Here is a 12,309-nt window from a genome sequence, read left to right on the forward strand (position 1 = left end):
CTGCCTCAGGTCAACCAAACACAACCCTGGCTTCACTGATTGGCTGCAATCCTGAACGGGCGGGGTAAGAGCTACGAAGTGCTATACAGTACAGATTTGTTAAAAAAAAGATTTAACAGTCGGGGTGGCGACTGACGTTTTGGTGTATATCTCGAGAACCAGACCACCTAGAAACTTAATTTTTTAAAAAAAATTAAAGCTGAGAATCCGGGCCACCTAATGGGCTAAGTGGGCGCTGGGTGGCATGGAAAGAATCTGGGTAAGACCCAGCTAACCGGGCAATATGGCAACCCTAGCTATATGCTTTCCCTGACAAGTTTATGCTTAGGGTAAAATAGGATTGGTGGGTCACAAGTACAGAAAAGGTTTGGCAAGTCAGCAAGGTGCACTGCCAAAGTAGGGAAGAGGATCTTCAGAACCAGCCCTCTAAGTTGTGCTGGTTGGGTTGAGGGACTCTCCCCTCACCACACCTCCTCCCCAGTCACACCCCCTCTTCCCAGGCCATGTCCCTCACCAGCCCTGTTTTTCACTCTTCTTGTTTGACCTGGCTGGAATGTGCCCTTGAACTCTGATAATGACTGTTTACTTAGATGGAGGATAGAGAGAGATGTGTGACTGTGTGTAGCAACTAGCCTACTATACAAAGTAAAATTCACATTTGTTGCTCTGCCCACTTTTGCATTTGGCCCCACCCACCACTGGCATGTGGCCCCCAGAAGGTTGTCCAGAAGTGTTCCCCTTCCCTTTCCTAAAATATTGGGATGTGGGAAACACAATTGAAACCCTCTCCAGCTAAGAAGATTCAAATCCCTATCCAGCTAAGATGCATATTGGATTGCTTGGGGTAAATCCCTAGCTCATTGGTCACACTGCCTTATGGAGACTAGAGAGATGTCTGTGTTGATTTGCTAGAGTAAACACAAAAAAGTCTTGTGGCACCTTAAAGACTAACAAATGGCATAAACATTTGTGGACTAGGATCCATTACTATATATAAGTTAGGGGAGGCAGGATTGTAAATAAGTGTAAGAAGTCACAGACTCTACACCTTGCATTTCATAGACTGCCTACTGCTAACTATTCGTTTTCTTTTTACCAATGTATATAGATATATCGGCAAAATGAGGTTTATAATTCTTCATATGGTGAAGTGGGTTCTAGTTCACAAAAGTTACATGACAATAAAACTGTTAAGTCTTTAAAGTGTTACAAGATTTTTCTGTCATGCCCTCTTTATTTTTTTAAATGAAGCTAAAACCATTTCATGAGCTTCTCAAAGAAAGGTAACTAACTCAATGCCTATACAAATACAAATATAATTAAATAAGTAAGTAAATATTCTCCTTGGCCCTTTCCTTTCCCTTTTAGCGTGCCATGATTTATTTTCAGTTAGTCCTAGTCAATTCGTAAAATCAATAAAAATGTTTTACTGGGGCAAGTGGTGTTAGATTTTTTTTCCTGCCTACCAGAAACAACTTGCTAAAGATACTCTTCTGTTGAAGGAGTGGTCTGTTTTTTGAAGGATATTTGATTAAAATAATAATCTGAGGAACATTGTTATGTTACAGAAACCCAACAAACCTCCACTGAAAGTGAGCATCTTGAAGCACATCCTTCTGAGCAGTTTGCTGGCCTACTTCATGGATCATCACCTGCTTGTGATCCCCCTGAAAATCCACTTCAGCTATATAGAAAAGGAAGCCCAGCTGATGAATTTCACCACAAAAATAGTTCTCTCAAGAGTATTTTGAATGCAGTACAGCTACAGCAAGAAAATAGCACTGATCCTCCTGTTAAAAAGAAAAAACCACCCATTTTAAACAGAACTATATTTCCTTCTAAACGTAATCTAGGGGAAACTAACACACTGGCTGGCATCACAAGAACTGGGGATCAGTGGGTTGTAAATGCTGCAGGCTTTGTGGAACGTGCTTGCACACTTGGGAGGATACGGTCTTTGCCAAAGACTCTCCTTGACATGCATTTATCCAAATATGTTTCAAAATCGGACTCTAACCTCGTTTCCTACCCATCTAATGAGCAAAAAGCAAGAAGAAATTGGAATGAATCTGCAGCAGACCCAGAAAGCTCTAGAAGAAATTCTGAAAGAACACCATCCTTTACTTCAGAATGGGAAGAAGTAAGCCTCTGATATGTTTATACATACCTACATGATAAAGACAATGTGAAGAAGAGCTCTGAATCAAATTTCAGAGAGTAGCATGTTATCTCCAGTTTCAAAAGGATTGGGAAGCAGATGATAGGAAAGACCAGGGCTGGTGCCAGGTATGACTGGGCCCTTGGGCACCAGCCTGCCCCGGATGTGTGGCTCCTGCCTGTTCCACCTACCTCTCTCCTGTCTTTGCTGCTGCGCTTGCTGTGCATGCGGGGCTGCCATCAACCAAGATGACAGCGGAGGCTTCTCTAAGGGGCTGATGCCCTACCACCGTCTTGGTTGATGGCAGGCATGCATGGTACACTACGTGTATGCACATGCCTGCCATCAACAAGATGGCTGTAGGGGCATTAACCCCTTAAAGAAGCCTCTGCTGCCATGTTGGTTGATGGCAGCCCTGTGTGCACAGCAAGTGCAGCAGCAAAGACAGGAGAGAGGTAGGTGGAGCGAGTGAATGGGCAGGCGGCTGGCCTGGAAGCTCCCTCCCTGCGATCTATGGCAGGGGAGCACTACTTTCTCACCCTAACGAGGGGTCCTTCAGGGGCCCTTGGGCAGGGCCCGAACTGGCTGCCCTTTGGCGCCGGCCCTGGGAAAGACCTCTGCCAGTGATTATCTCATCTCAGGTAGAGGTCTTTCCTATCATTTGCTTCCCATTCCTTTTAAAGCTGGGCTAGATGAACAAAAAGTCTGACCCATTATGAGGCAGACATATTCGGGTGCACATTAAGCCCCTTGGGCACAGTGGACTTTTTGTATTTGTAAGTGTGTGCCTTCATTTCAATTAGCAGCCCTCCAGATATCTTCAGAAGGCACTGTTGAAACTTTGGAGAGTTTCAAAAAGTGTTTTGTTTCCAAAGCAGTTGGTGAAACTTGGGTGTTTTAAGTGATTTGTGGTGCAGTGCAGGGAGCTGCTGTGGAAAGAATTCACTAGTCCTGCTGCAGATATACAGACCTTTCCACATGACCAAAAGTGTGCTTGGTTTTTGAGGAAAACAAAACAAAGTACTGTATCTAATGAAAGATGTCTCAGGGAAGGTATTCTGTGATATCCCCATAGCAGTTAGATATCTGACACAAATTCTGAGGTTTCTGTTCCAGTGCCACAGGCTTAATGGAAGTTATTATCTCCACAGAGAATTCAGTCATCTAAATGTAATCTTTGGCATGCTGTGGCCTTCAGGTGAAAACCTACTGATGGTCCTCCAAATTGCTATTTCCAAACCCAAAGAAAACTCTTGTTAATTCTTCAAGTTTTGATTATTCTTGTGAAAGTTATGTACTAGTCTCCCTATTACAAGGGATAATAGACAAAGTATATACTGATAAATGTTTTGGCGTAATGGGTATAAGTGGAACGAAGCTAATTGAACAAGTAATCCTAAACCCTTAGTGTAAAAGCACATATTTCTTATGATTGGTAATTGCCTTACAATAATGAAAAGGGATGGAGCCTGCTAAAATATGGACACACGTGTGTATCTATTATTTATGGGCAATCTTTGACTAGAGTCCCTTGCTCAATGTTAGGTTTTCAATTTTCAGTTTTCTGTATCATAGCTCCACTCAGATGTTTCTCTGTCTTGTTATGTGCTATGATACCAACCCATTATAGATCTTGAGTTAGATGCCTTTCACACAAACATTCAATGGAGTGGCTCCCACACTATTGGGATTGCATACAATGTGTGTTTTAGATTATTTTTGACGTTAATGAAATTGAAGAGAAGGCTGTTCACATGTTTCTATGTACTATTCTCAAGTGTATAATTATGCTTTAAATAACACAAGCCATTATGTTGTGCCTATACTTGTAAATGTATAATAATGCATAATGACAAAGTTTAATAATTTCCCTATTTTTTCTTTCAGATTGATAAAATAATGAGTTCCATAGATGCTGGTATTACTACTGGACTAGAAGTGATTAATGATGGTATTGCAAGTAAGCAAGAAATGCTTTTATTTTCTTTAAGATGATTTCCTCAATCAACTTCTGATAGCTAGAAAAATAAAAGATGGCAGTGTGTTGAGATTGTGTTATGTTTTAGTAACACTGGCCAAAGTTAAATTTTATTCATAATTTTGGTGTAGTCCAACAGTTTCTGGGCACCCTTCAGCCTCCAACCAATACAAAAAAAAGACCCCTATACTGCTATTTGTCTTTGAATAATCATAACATTCAAAGTATATGCTTAAATTCAGTGTCTCTTTCTATCGCTTTTAATTCATTTGTGGGCAGACAGGTCAACAGGATACCATTAGCCATGTCACATTGCTCATCTATTTCTACATAAGCAAACACCATTGTCTAAAATAGTAACTAAAGAGAAAATATATCTAAACCAGATATATTGGCTCCTGATGAATATCAGTGTAAATGAAGTAAACCATGATTGGCTAGAATGGTTGGAAGAAATGAAACACAGAGAAGATGAGCAGGAGAAACTGGAACTGGAAATGCTGGTAGAGAATTAACTAGTGTGAGTCTGAATAGATTTGCTGATGATATATGGATGAATAATATAATTGGTATTTATTTATTTATTTATTTTCTGTTTCTATTGTATTATTTTCTTCCCTACTTTTCTAATTCAAAAAAATTACTGGCCATGATGGTCATACAAGGCAATGGGGAAAACTAAAGCAATCTAATAGACATGGCTCAAATGCTTGTTACTTTCCACACAGTATTCATGGTGACTATGTAATGTGTCTCTAGTTGCTTATCATTAACCACCAGCATTACTTGTGTGAAGAGGCTCCATGGGTACAAAGAGATATTGGGAACATGTTGCTGATCAGCCCTCATCATTACATGTTAATATCACTCTGACATCTATGTGTTGAGTGTGGACATCTGCACATGTGAAGCCTACACATATGGATTCCAGTTAGTGTGGAGGTGTACATGCATAGGCTTCTCCTATGCAGACATCCATGCTCAATGCATATATGTCAAGGAGTAAGGCCAAGGAGCTGCAGAACTTTGAGCCCACGGCTAGCACTGCCCTTTTGTATATGTGGAGCCCTTTCACATGATTAATGTGCAAAGGGGGCTGAGATTAAGCTTGCCAGTTCTTTTTTTATAGCTTAATCACCCTGTTCTTATTTCCCACTTCCCTTTCTCCCCCCCCCTTTTTATTGTTTGCTATGGTTTGTTATATATTGAAGTGTGAGCTGGAGGCAGGGTTTGTTTCCTGTTAAGTTTGTACATTGTTTATTTTTAAGCACAACACACTTTTTATGATTAGTTGTTCTAGATCTTATTCACTCAATGGAGGTTAGTGAGGTGGTTCACTAGCAGGCAAGGGGCTCCATAGTCAGCACTGTGCAAAGCACTGTTGGTGAGTGGATGGTCAGCCTGATTGTCAATAGTCTGCACGCACAGTGGGGTGATTGTTCACCCTGCAAATGTACACTAAAGTGTGTGATGCCTAAAGGTGGCAATGGGACAGCCCTCCTTTCTGTTGCCAGTCTGTGGTAGCTGGAAGCTTTCTCTAGAAGCCATCTCACCAGTCCCCTTGGTATTCACTTGGAAACTGAGCCACCATCAAGTGACCTAAGAGTCTGGCCACTCGGCAGTAATACCACAAAAAGATAACTTCTGGTTTCCCTGACAATACGGGTGTGGGAAGAATACCAGAATAAGTAACATATTTTTGTACATCCTTTCACTGTATATGTATGGCAAATAAAATTATATTGGGCTTGCATGCAGTTTAGGAGGTTAATGTTTCCCTGCTCTCCTGAGCATCACTGTTGTCTCCAGCTTGCAGAGGAAGGGGATTGGGCCTGAAAGAGCTTAAATTGCACTGAGCCTGAGTTGTAACCAAGAGCATTGTGCAAGACTATACAGAATGTATTCACTTCTTATGTGGAATGGACCTTAAGGCAGAAACTTCATATGATTTCCATGCTTTTAGGGTTTATTAGTGAATTTGTAAGCACCTCCTTTCTTAAACTGAAATGTATTTGATCCTAGAATATTTATGGAGGTTACCCTATTATAGCTTTTTAAGAAAAACGAGTCCTAATTAAGTAAAAAAATGAATGTTAACATTATATATATGTAATAGAGATGTGCAAGCGGCTTATATTACAGTGCATCTTCCTTAAAGTATCTAGTATGCCCAAAAGATGGCTGTTGAGTGAATTCTGCTTCTATTCAGGAGACTGATCACTCACACTATCATAGCACATCGCACAACTCAAATTTATATATGACTGATAGCTATTCTATTATTCCATAAAAAATAAGATACTATGAAGTGTGATAAGTGTTAGAGTAAACAAATATTGCATGGTCACTTTAAGGGATGTTTGGGAAATATCCCATGTACCTGTTTACCATGATGTAACTTCCTAATGGGGGGGGTTAGTTACCTGACTTCCTTCTCTTTTGTCCTGGGGGATTTTTGAATATCCTCCATTGCTGTTCTTCCTACCTTTGAGAGAGGCCGCATGGCAAGGTGCTCTCTCTGAGAGCATCCATTACTAAAGACCAAGATGACCGAGACTATTTTTCTTTCTTCCAAGCTAAAGCCTATGTTCTTCTAAACATATGAGGTCGTGAGTAAACATTCTTTTTCTTTTACCTCAAGGATTGTGTCTGTTGTCATTTATATAGAGAAAGGTGGGGCTGGTTTATTCGCATTCTGCTGCTTGTATTTTTACAACTCTGCTAAGAAATAGGACCAACCAAATTAGTTCCTATTTCTGTGTGTATTTTTATAATACTGAACAATAAGTCTATTCATGCTGGTTATATCTAATCTATCTCTACAGATGTGATGTATTGCCTTTATTACTAAAATAACCAAGTATATGGTGGAACAATATATTAATACCAACAAAAATGTATGCCTTTTATATTTTGGTGTGTGTGTGTGTGTAATAAAATAATAAATAATATATCCACTGTGGAAGAAATAGAGTTACAATTGCCAGAGTTTCCAGGGTAGACAAATTGATTGTTAAAACTGACTCTGAGAGTTGTAGTTCTGTGAGTGGAATAGAGGTCTCCCAAGAACTCTCAACACCCTTAACATACTGTGGTTCCCAGGGTTCTTTGGTGCAACCATGACTGTTTAAAGTGGTATGATACTGCTTTAAATATATAGTGCAGATGGGGCCTTAGTATGAAAAGATAGGTCACAGTGCAGGCAGATGGCATCTCAATCAGAATCTGTGGTTGAGAAGAATGGCAGAACTGCTAGACAGATGTTCGTTCTGCTGATAATCTTAGATTAGGGATTATAAATGGTTGTATTTTTTCCCTAACAAATGTCTCTGTGCGTTTGTCATGGAAAGCAGACATAGTTCAGACAAAGCATTCTGCATCATAGCCCCTCCATCCTTGAAAAAGCTCTGCCAAGAAAAAAAAAGATGACAGTGCTTGTCCATAAGGACAGATGGCCACCTGAGGACTTCAGAGTAAGGACAGGGAAGAAATGGGACGGTGTAAAAGCCAGAATGGAACGGAACAGGTCGGAACAAGCCCTTTATAAAAGAAATTGATGCCAAAAACACTGGGATGTGTTAGAGACACTTGAGAACAACATTTAGGAACAACAACCATTCCGATAGGATTTTTGATTAACCCTTTAACAACCAAAATGCCCTCCGGAACAGAATGAAACAGCCCGGAACAGCGACTTCCCAGCAAGCCAGTCCTCCCAAATTCACCAGTCCCACATGACTACATGGGATGCATGCGATAAGACACAAAACTTCCACGAAAACCACATTCCGATACCCGTTTCTGGTGTCATGGCCCCTTCGGAGGACTCATCAGACGAGGATGACTCGGGAGTAACAGCAGCAGACCCAGAAGGAGAAACGGAGGAAACTCCTGAGAACCCAACTCCTTCTCCCCCTCAGCTGCAGAGCACCCCAGACACAGCTGAAGCCCTTCAGCCAGACGCAGACAGTGAACAGGATACTCCCCCCTCACCTGCAGAACGTAGACAACAGAAGGTCAGGCAGAAGAGGGGCAGGCCTGTCCACTTAAGGCCAAAACGCTGATGGCTCACACCTGCTGACAAACCTGCTCCTTAAAAGACAAACCTTGGCTTCAGCTTGTTGCTGACTACAACGCCAGGTGTGGCTTCGAGTGTTTCCAGATTCCCTGAACCTGATCTCGGACTGACCCCTTAGCAATTGAACCCGGACCTCTACTGACCTCGCTTCTGGACTTCTGGCTTGGCACGTAAGCTTGGAAAGGGCCTTGCCCTTATCACGCTTCATCCTTGTTAGCCTGGCAGATTTACGACCAAGCTGACAGCTAAGGACTTTCCCGCCCTGGTAAATACCCAGGAATTTCCAGCCCCACCTGCACTGCTGTCTCAGTGCAGAGCTGACACCGGGCTACAATATGCTTTTACATAAAACAGCCTGGAACGGCAACTTTCCAGTGAGCCAGACCTCCCAAATTCACTAGTCCCACATGACTACATGGGATTCATGCAATAAGACACAAAACTTCCATGAAAACCACGTTCTGATACCCGTTCCGGGCTATAATACGCTTTTACATAAAACAGCCCAGAACGGCAACTTCCCAGCAAGGCAGACCCACCAAATTCACCAATCCCACATGACTCCATGGGATGCATGCGATAAGACACAAAACTTCCACGGCATGTTCTGATACCCGTTCCGAGCTATAATACGCTTTTACGGAAAACAGCCTGGAACGGCGACTTCCCAATCAGCCAGACCCACCAAATTCACCAGCTGGCATAGATATTTGCAACAAGGTCATCCAAGCTAGAGATGCCACACTGAATGTTGAAGTAGCAAACATAGAAGCTCTCCTCACAGAGCTGACAAAACTTCAAAAGAACTGGAAATGCATGTGGAATGAAGCCAAATTGGTTGCGTCAAACCTAAATATAGAAATAAAACTCTCCCGTAGATGTGATGGAGTTAGGCGCAAGAGGGCAAGGCCGCATGACGACAGCACACCTGATGCTAACTTGGAAGAAATGAATGACACAGATGATACTCCAGAAGAGGCCTACTTCAGAAAGTGTGTGTTTTACGTTTTGGTAGACAATGTTATAGCAGGATTAACTGTCCGCTTCAATGCTGTTAAGCAGTTGGCAGAAAAAATTGATTTCTTGTGGAAATATCTCACCATGTCTGAAAGTGATGTGGAGAGAAAAGCTTTATCTTTATCAGAGCAATATCCTGCTGACCTTAATGGTGATGATTTTGGAAAAGAAATGCAACATTTACCCTCAGTACATAAAGCAAATTTTGTAAATGCACAGTTAACACCATTAGATCTGTTGAACTTGTTAACAGAGTACAGACTTGGTGACCTGTTTCCAAATGTTTGTGTTAGCTTAAGAATACTATTAACAATTCCAGCAACAGTAGCTTCTGGAGAGAGGTCATTTAGCAAACTTAAGCTAATTAAGAATTATTTAAGGTCTACAATGTCTCAGGAACGTCTTGTGGATTTGGCCAGGCTAAGTATTGAATCAAACATTGCCAGAACAATTAATTTTCATGCTGTGATTTGAAATTTTTCACAAAAAAAGGCCAGGAAAGCTCTTTTTTAAAAGTAAATAGTAAGTTTATCTACCTTGTTTCAATGTGAATTCTTTCTCCTTATCTGTATTGTAGCATAAACAAAGATGTTCAAATCAAATGTGCTTTCTTATCTCTGATCCTCTTTTATTTTATTTATATTTATCGTGGAGGGAGTATAAGAGCATAAGGCCTTAAATGCAGAAAATTAACAGAGCGCTCCACTCCACCCCTCTCTCATCTTCCATACCCTTTTTGATCTTACAGGCTACAGCTCATAGCATAAAACCATAGTGGATAAAAACCAGAGCTTGGAAAAGTTACTTTTTTAAACTATAACTCCCATCAGCCCCAGCTAGCATGGGCACTGGAGTGGGCCAATGGGAGTTGTAGTTCAAAAAAGTAACTTTTCCAAGCCCTGATAAAAACAGAATGACTAATGGAGAAGGGAAGGGGCCCAAAAGAAACTTTGTACCCCCTGATAAAATTCCTCTCAGAGGCCCTGCTGTTAGTGGGTGGTTCCCTAGACCAGATGGAGGGGATGTCGCCTGCTCTTGATGGGGTTACACTCCCTCTGAAGGAGCAGATACTTTGGGATACTCCTGGATCCATTACTGTTGCTTGAGGCTCAAGTGGCCTCAGTAGCAAAGAGTGCCTTCCATCAACTTCAGCTGGTGGCCCAACTATGACCCTATCTGGACAGGGATAGCCTAACCTCTGTTGTCTACGTCCTGGTAACCTCTAAGATGGATTTCTGCAATGTGTTATATATGGGGCTGCCTTTGAAGACAGTTTGGAAATTGCAGCTGGTGCAGAATTCAGCAGCCAGATTGCTCACCAGAGCAAGACAGTCTGAGCACATAATACCAATTCTGGCACAACTACACTGACTGTCAGTTAGTTTCCTGTCACAATTCAAAGTGCTGGTTTTGACCTATAAAGCCTTATATGGCTCAGAACTCCAGCACCTCAAGGACTGCCTCTCCCCATATTAACCTACCTGGATCCTGCATTCAGCATCTGAGCCCTTCTTTGTCTGCCCCCTCTGAGAGAGGTGCAGGGTGGTGACATGACAGGAGGCTTTTTCAGTGGTTGCGCCCCCCCCGCTTATGGAATGCTGTCCCCAGGGAGGCATGCCTGGTGCCATTATTATCTATTTTTAGGTTCCAGGCAAAAACATTATCTTCTCCCAGGCATTTGGCTCCTAATTTTGGAGGACTCTTGATGTTGTAGCCTCTTTTAGGGGGTGGAATGTTCCATTGTTATATTTATGTGTTTTTAATTTTTGTTTAAGTTTTTATACTGGTTTTAACTTTTCTATTGATTGCAAATCATTTTGGGTTCACTTTTGTGAAGAAAAGCCACTAACGAAACAAATAAATTACTTAATTAATAAATGTACCAAGAGGAGAGGACCTCATTCCAGACAGAAGACTGATGAAGTTGGGTACCTCTGAGGGTCTAGGTTGCCTAAGACTTGGAAAAGGAGGACTACTCCAGAGCAGAGCTGGGGAAAGTTACTTTTTTGAACTACAACTCCTATCAGCCCCAGCCAGCATAGCCACTGGATTGGGCTGTTGGGAGTTGTAGTTCAACAAAGTAACTTTTCCAAGCTCTCCTCCAGAGTAAAATGTTTCCCAGTAATCACCAAATGGATTATCTGCAGACACTTCTGGGCTTAAGTAAAGGTTCCAGCTATCAAGTGATGGAGAGAAAAACAAACCAGACTAAAATCAATTAATATTGGCTATTTTCCAAAGTTAAGGATATATAATCTGTAGTGGTTTTCAGTGTAATAATCATACTCTATAGTAGTAAGCTTTTTTCTCTGTCATATTATTAAGCCCAAGGATTTCTCTCTCAGAACAGGTGCTAAATTAAAATAGCAATGCTAGGAAGCTTTTCCTATTGCAGTGACTGCTTATTTATTATTAGATTTATACCCCATCTTTCAAATGCATTATCTGGACAGCTTACATTAAAACATGAAAACCACTATGATATAAAATAACTAAGGCTGCAATCCAAAACTGCTTTGTGCCAGCATGCGGGATGGTGGTGGCCTGGGCAGAGATATCTGCATCATGCAGGCAGGTGGACATGCTGCCAGCAGGATTCCCATCAGCAGGAGCCCACAAAAATGGAGCGTTCTGAGGGCAGGGTTGAGATGGCCCAAGATCCACTGAATCCTGAGCTGGTCTCACTGCCATCACTTGACAGCATTTGGCTCAATGTGCCTCCCATCTGCCTTCCATCCTGGCTGACATAATGTCCTACTCTGAGGAGAAGCAGAGAGCAACTCAGGCGTAGTGCAAGACAAGGTGAGGTTCTGGCTGGATTCGGGACCAGGCTCGGGCTGTGCTCTGGAACCACAGAGCTCTTACATTGCTTCAGCAGGAAACAAACTGAGACAGAGCCTTATTAGAGTAGCACACCTGCATCCCAGTTGTTAACCACACCTGCACTAGAAGGTGATTCTTTAATTAAAGGGGCCCAGCTTGCTCCAGTACTCTCCTACTGTGATGTAGCAGGAAGCCTTTGGTTTCACTGGGTCTTCTGGAGTAGAGTTCTCCAAGTCTGATGATGCCACATCCTCA

General features: G+C 41.9%; 1 protein-coding gene across 1 annotated transcript in view; it reads left to right on the plus strand.

The window, feature by feature from the left end:
• ANKS1B (ankyrin repeat and sterile alpha motif domain containing 1B) overlaps positions 1–12,309 on the plus strand; it is a 573,173-nt gene that overhangs the window by 174,939 nt on the left and 385,925 nt on the right. Inside the window, exons 6-7 of the mRNA XM_061582729.1 lie at positions 1,569–2,140; positions 4,046–4,118. Coding sequence (XP_061438713.1) covers positions 1,569–2,140; positions 4,046–4,118 — 645 coding nt within the window. The remainder of the gene's footprint in view (positions 1–1,568; positions 2,141–4,045; positions 4,119–12,309) is intronic.

This window comes from Rhineura floridana, chromosome 8 (assembly GCF_030035675.1).
Source record: "Rhineura floridana isolate rRhiFlo1 chromosome 8, rRhiFlo1.hap2, whole genome shotgun sequence".
NCBI lineage: Eukaryota > Metazoa > Chordata > Lepidosauria > Squamata > Rhineuridae > Rhineura > Rhineura floridana.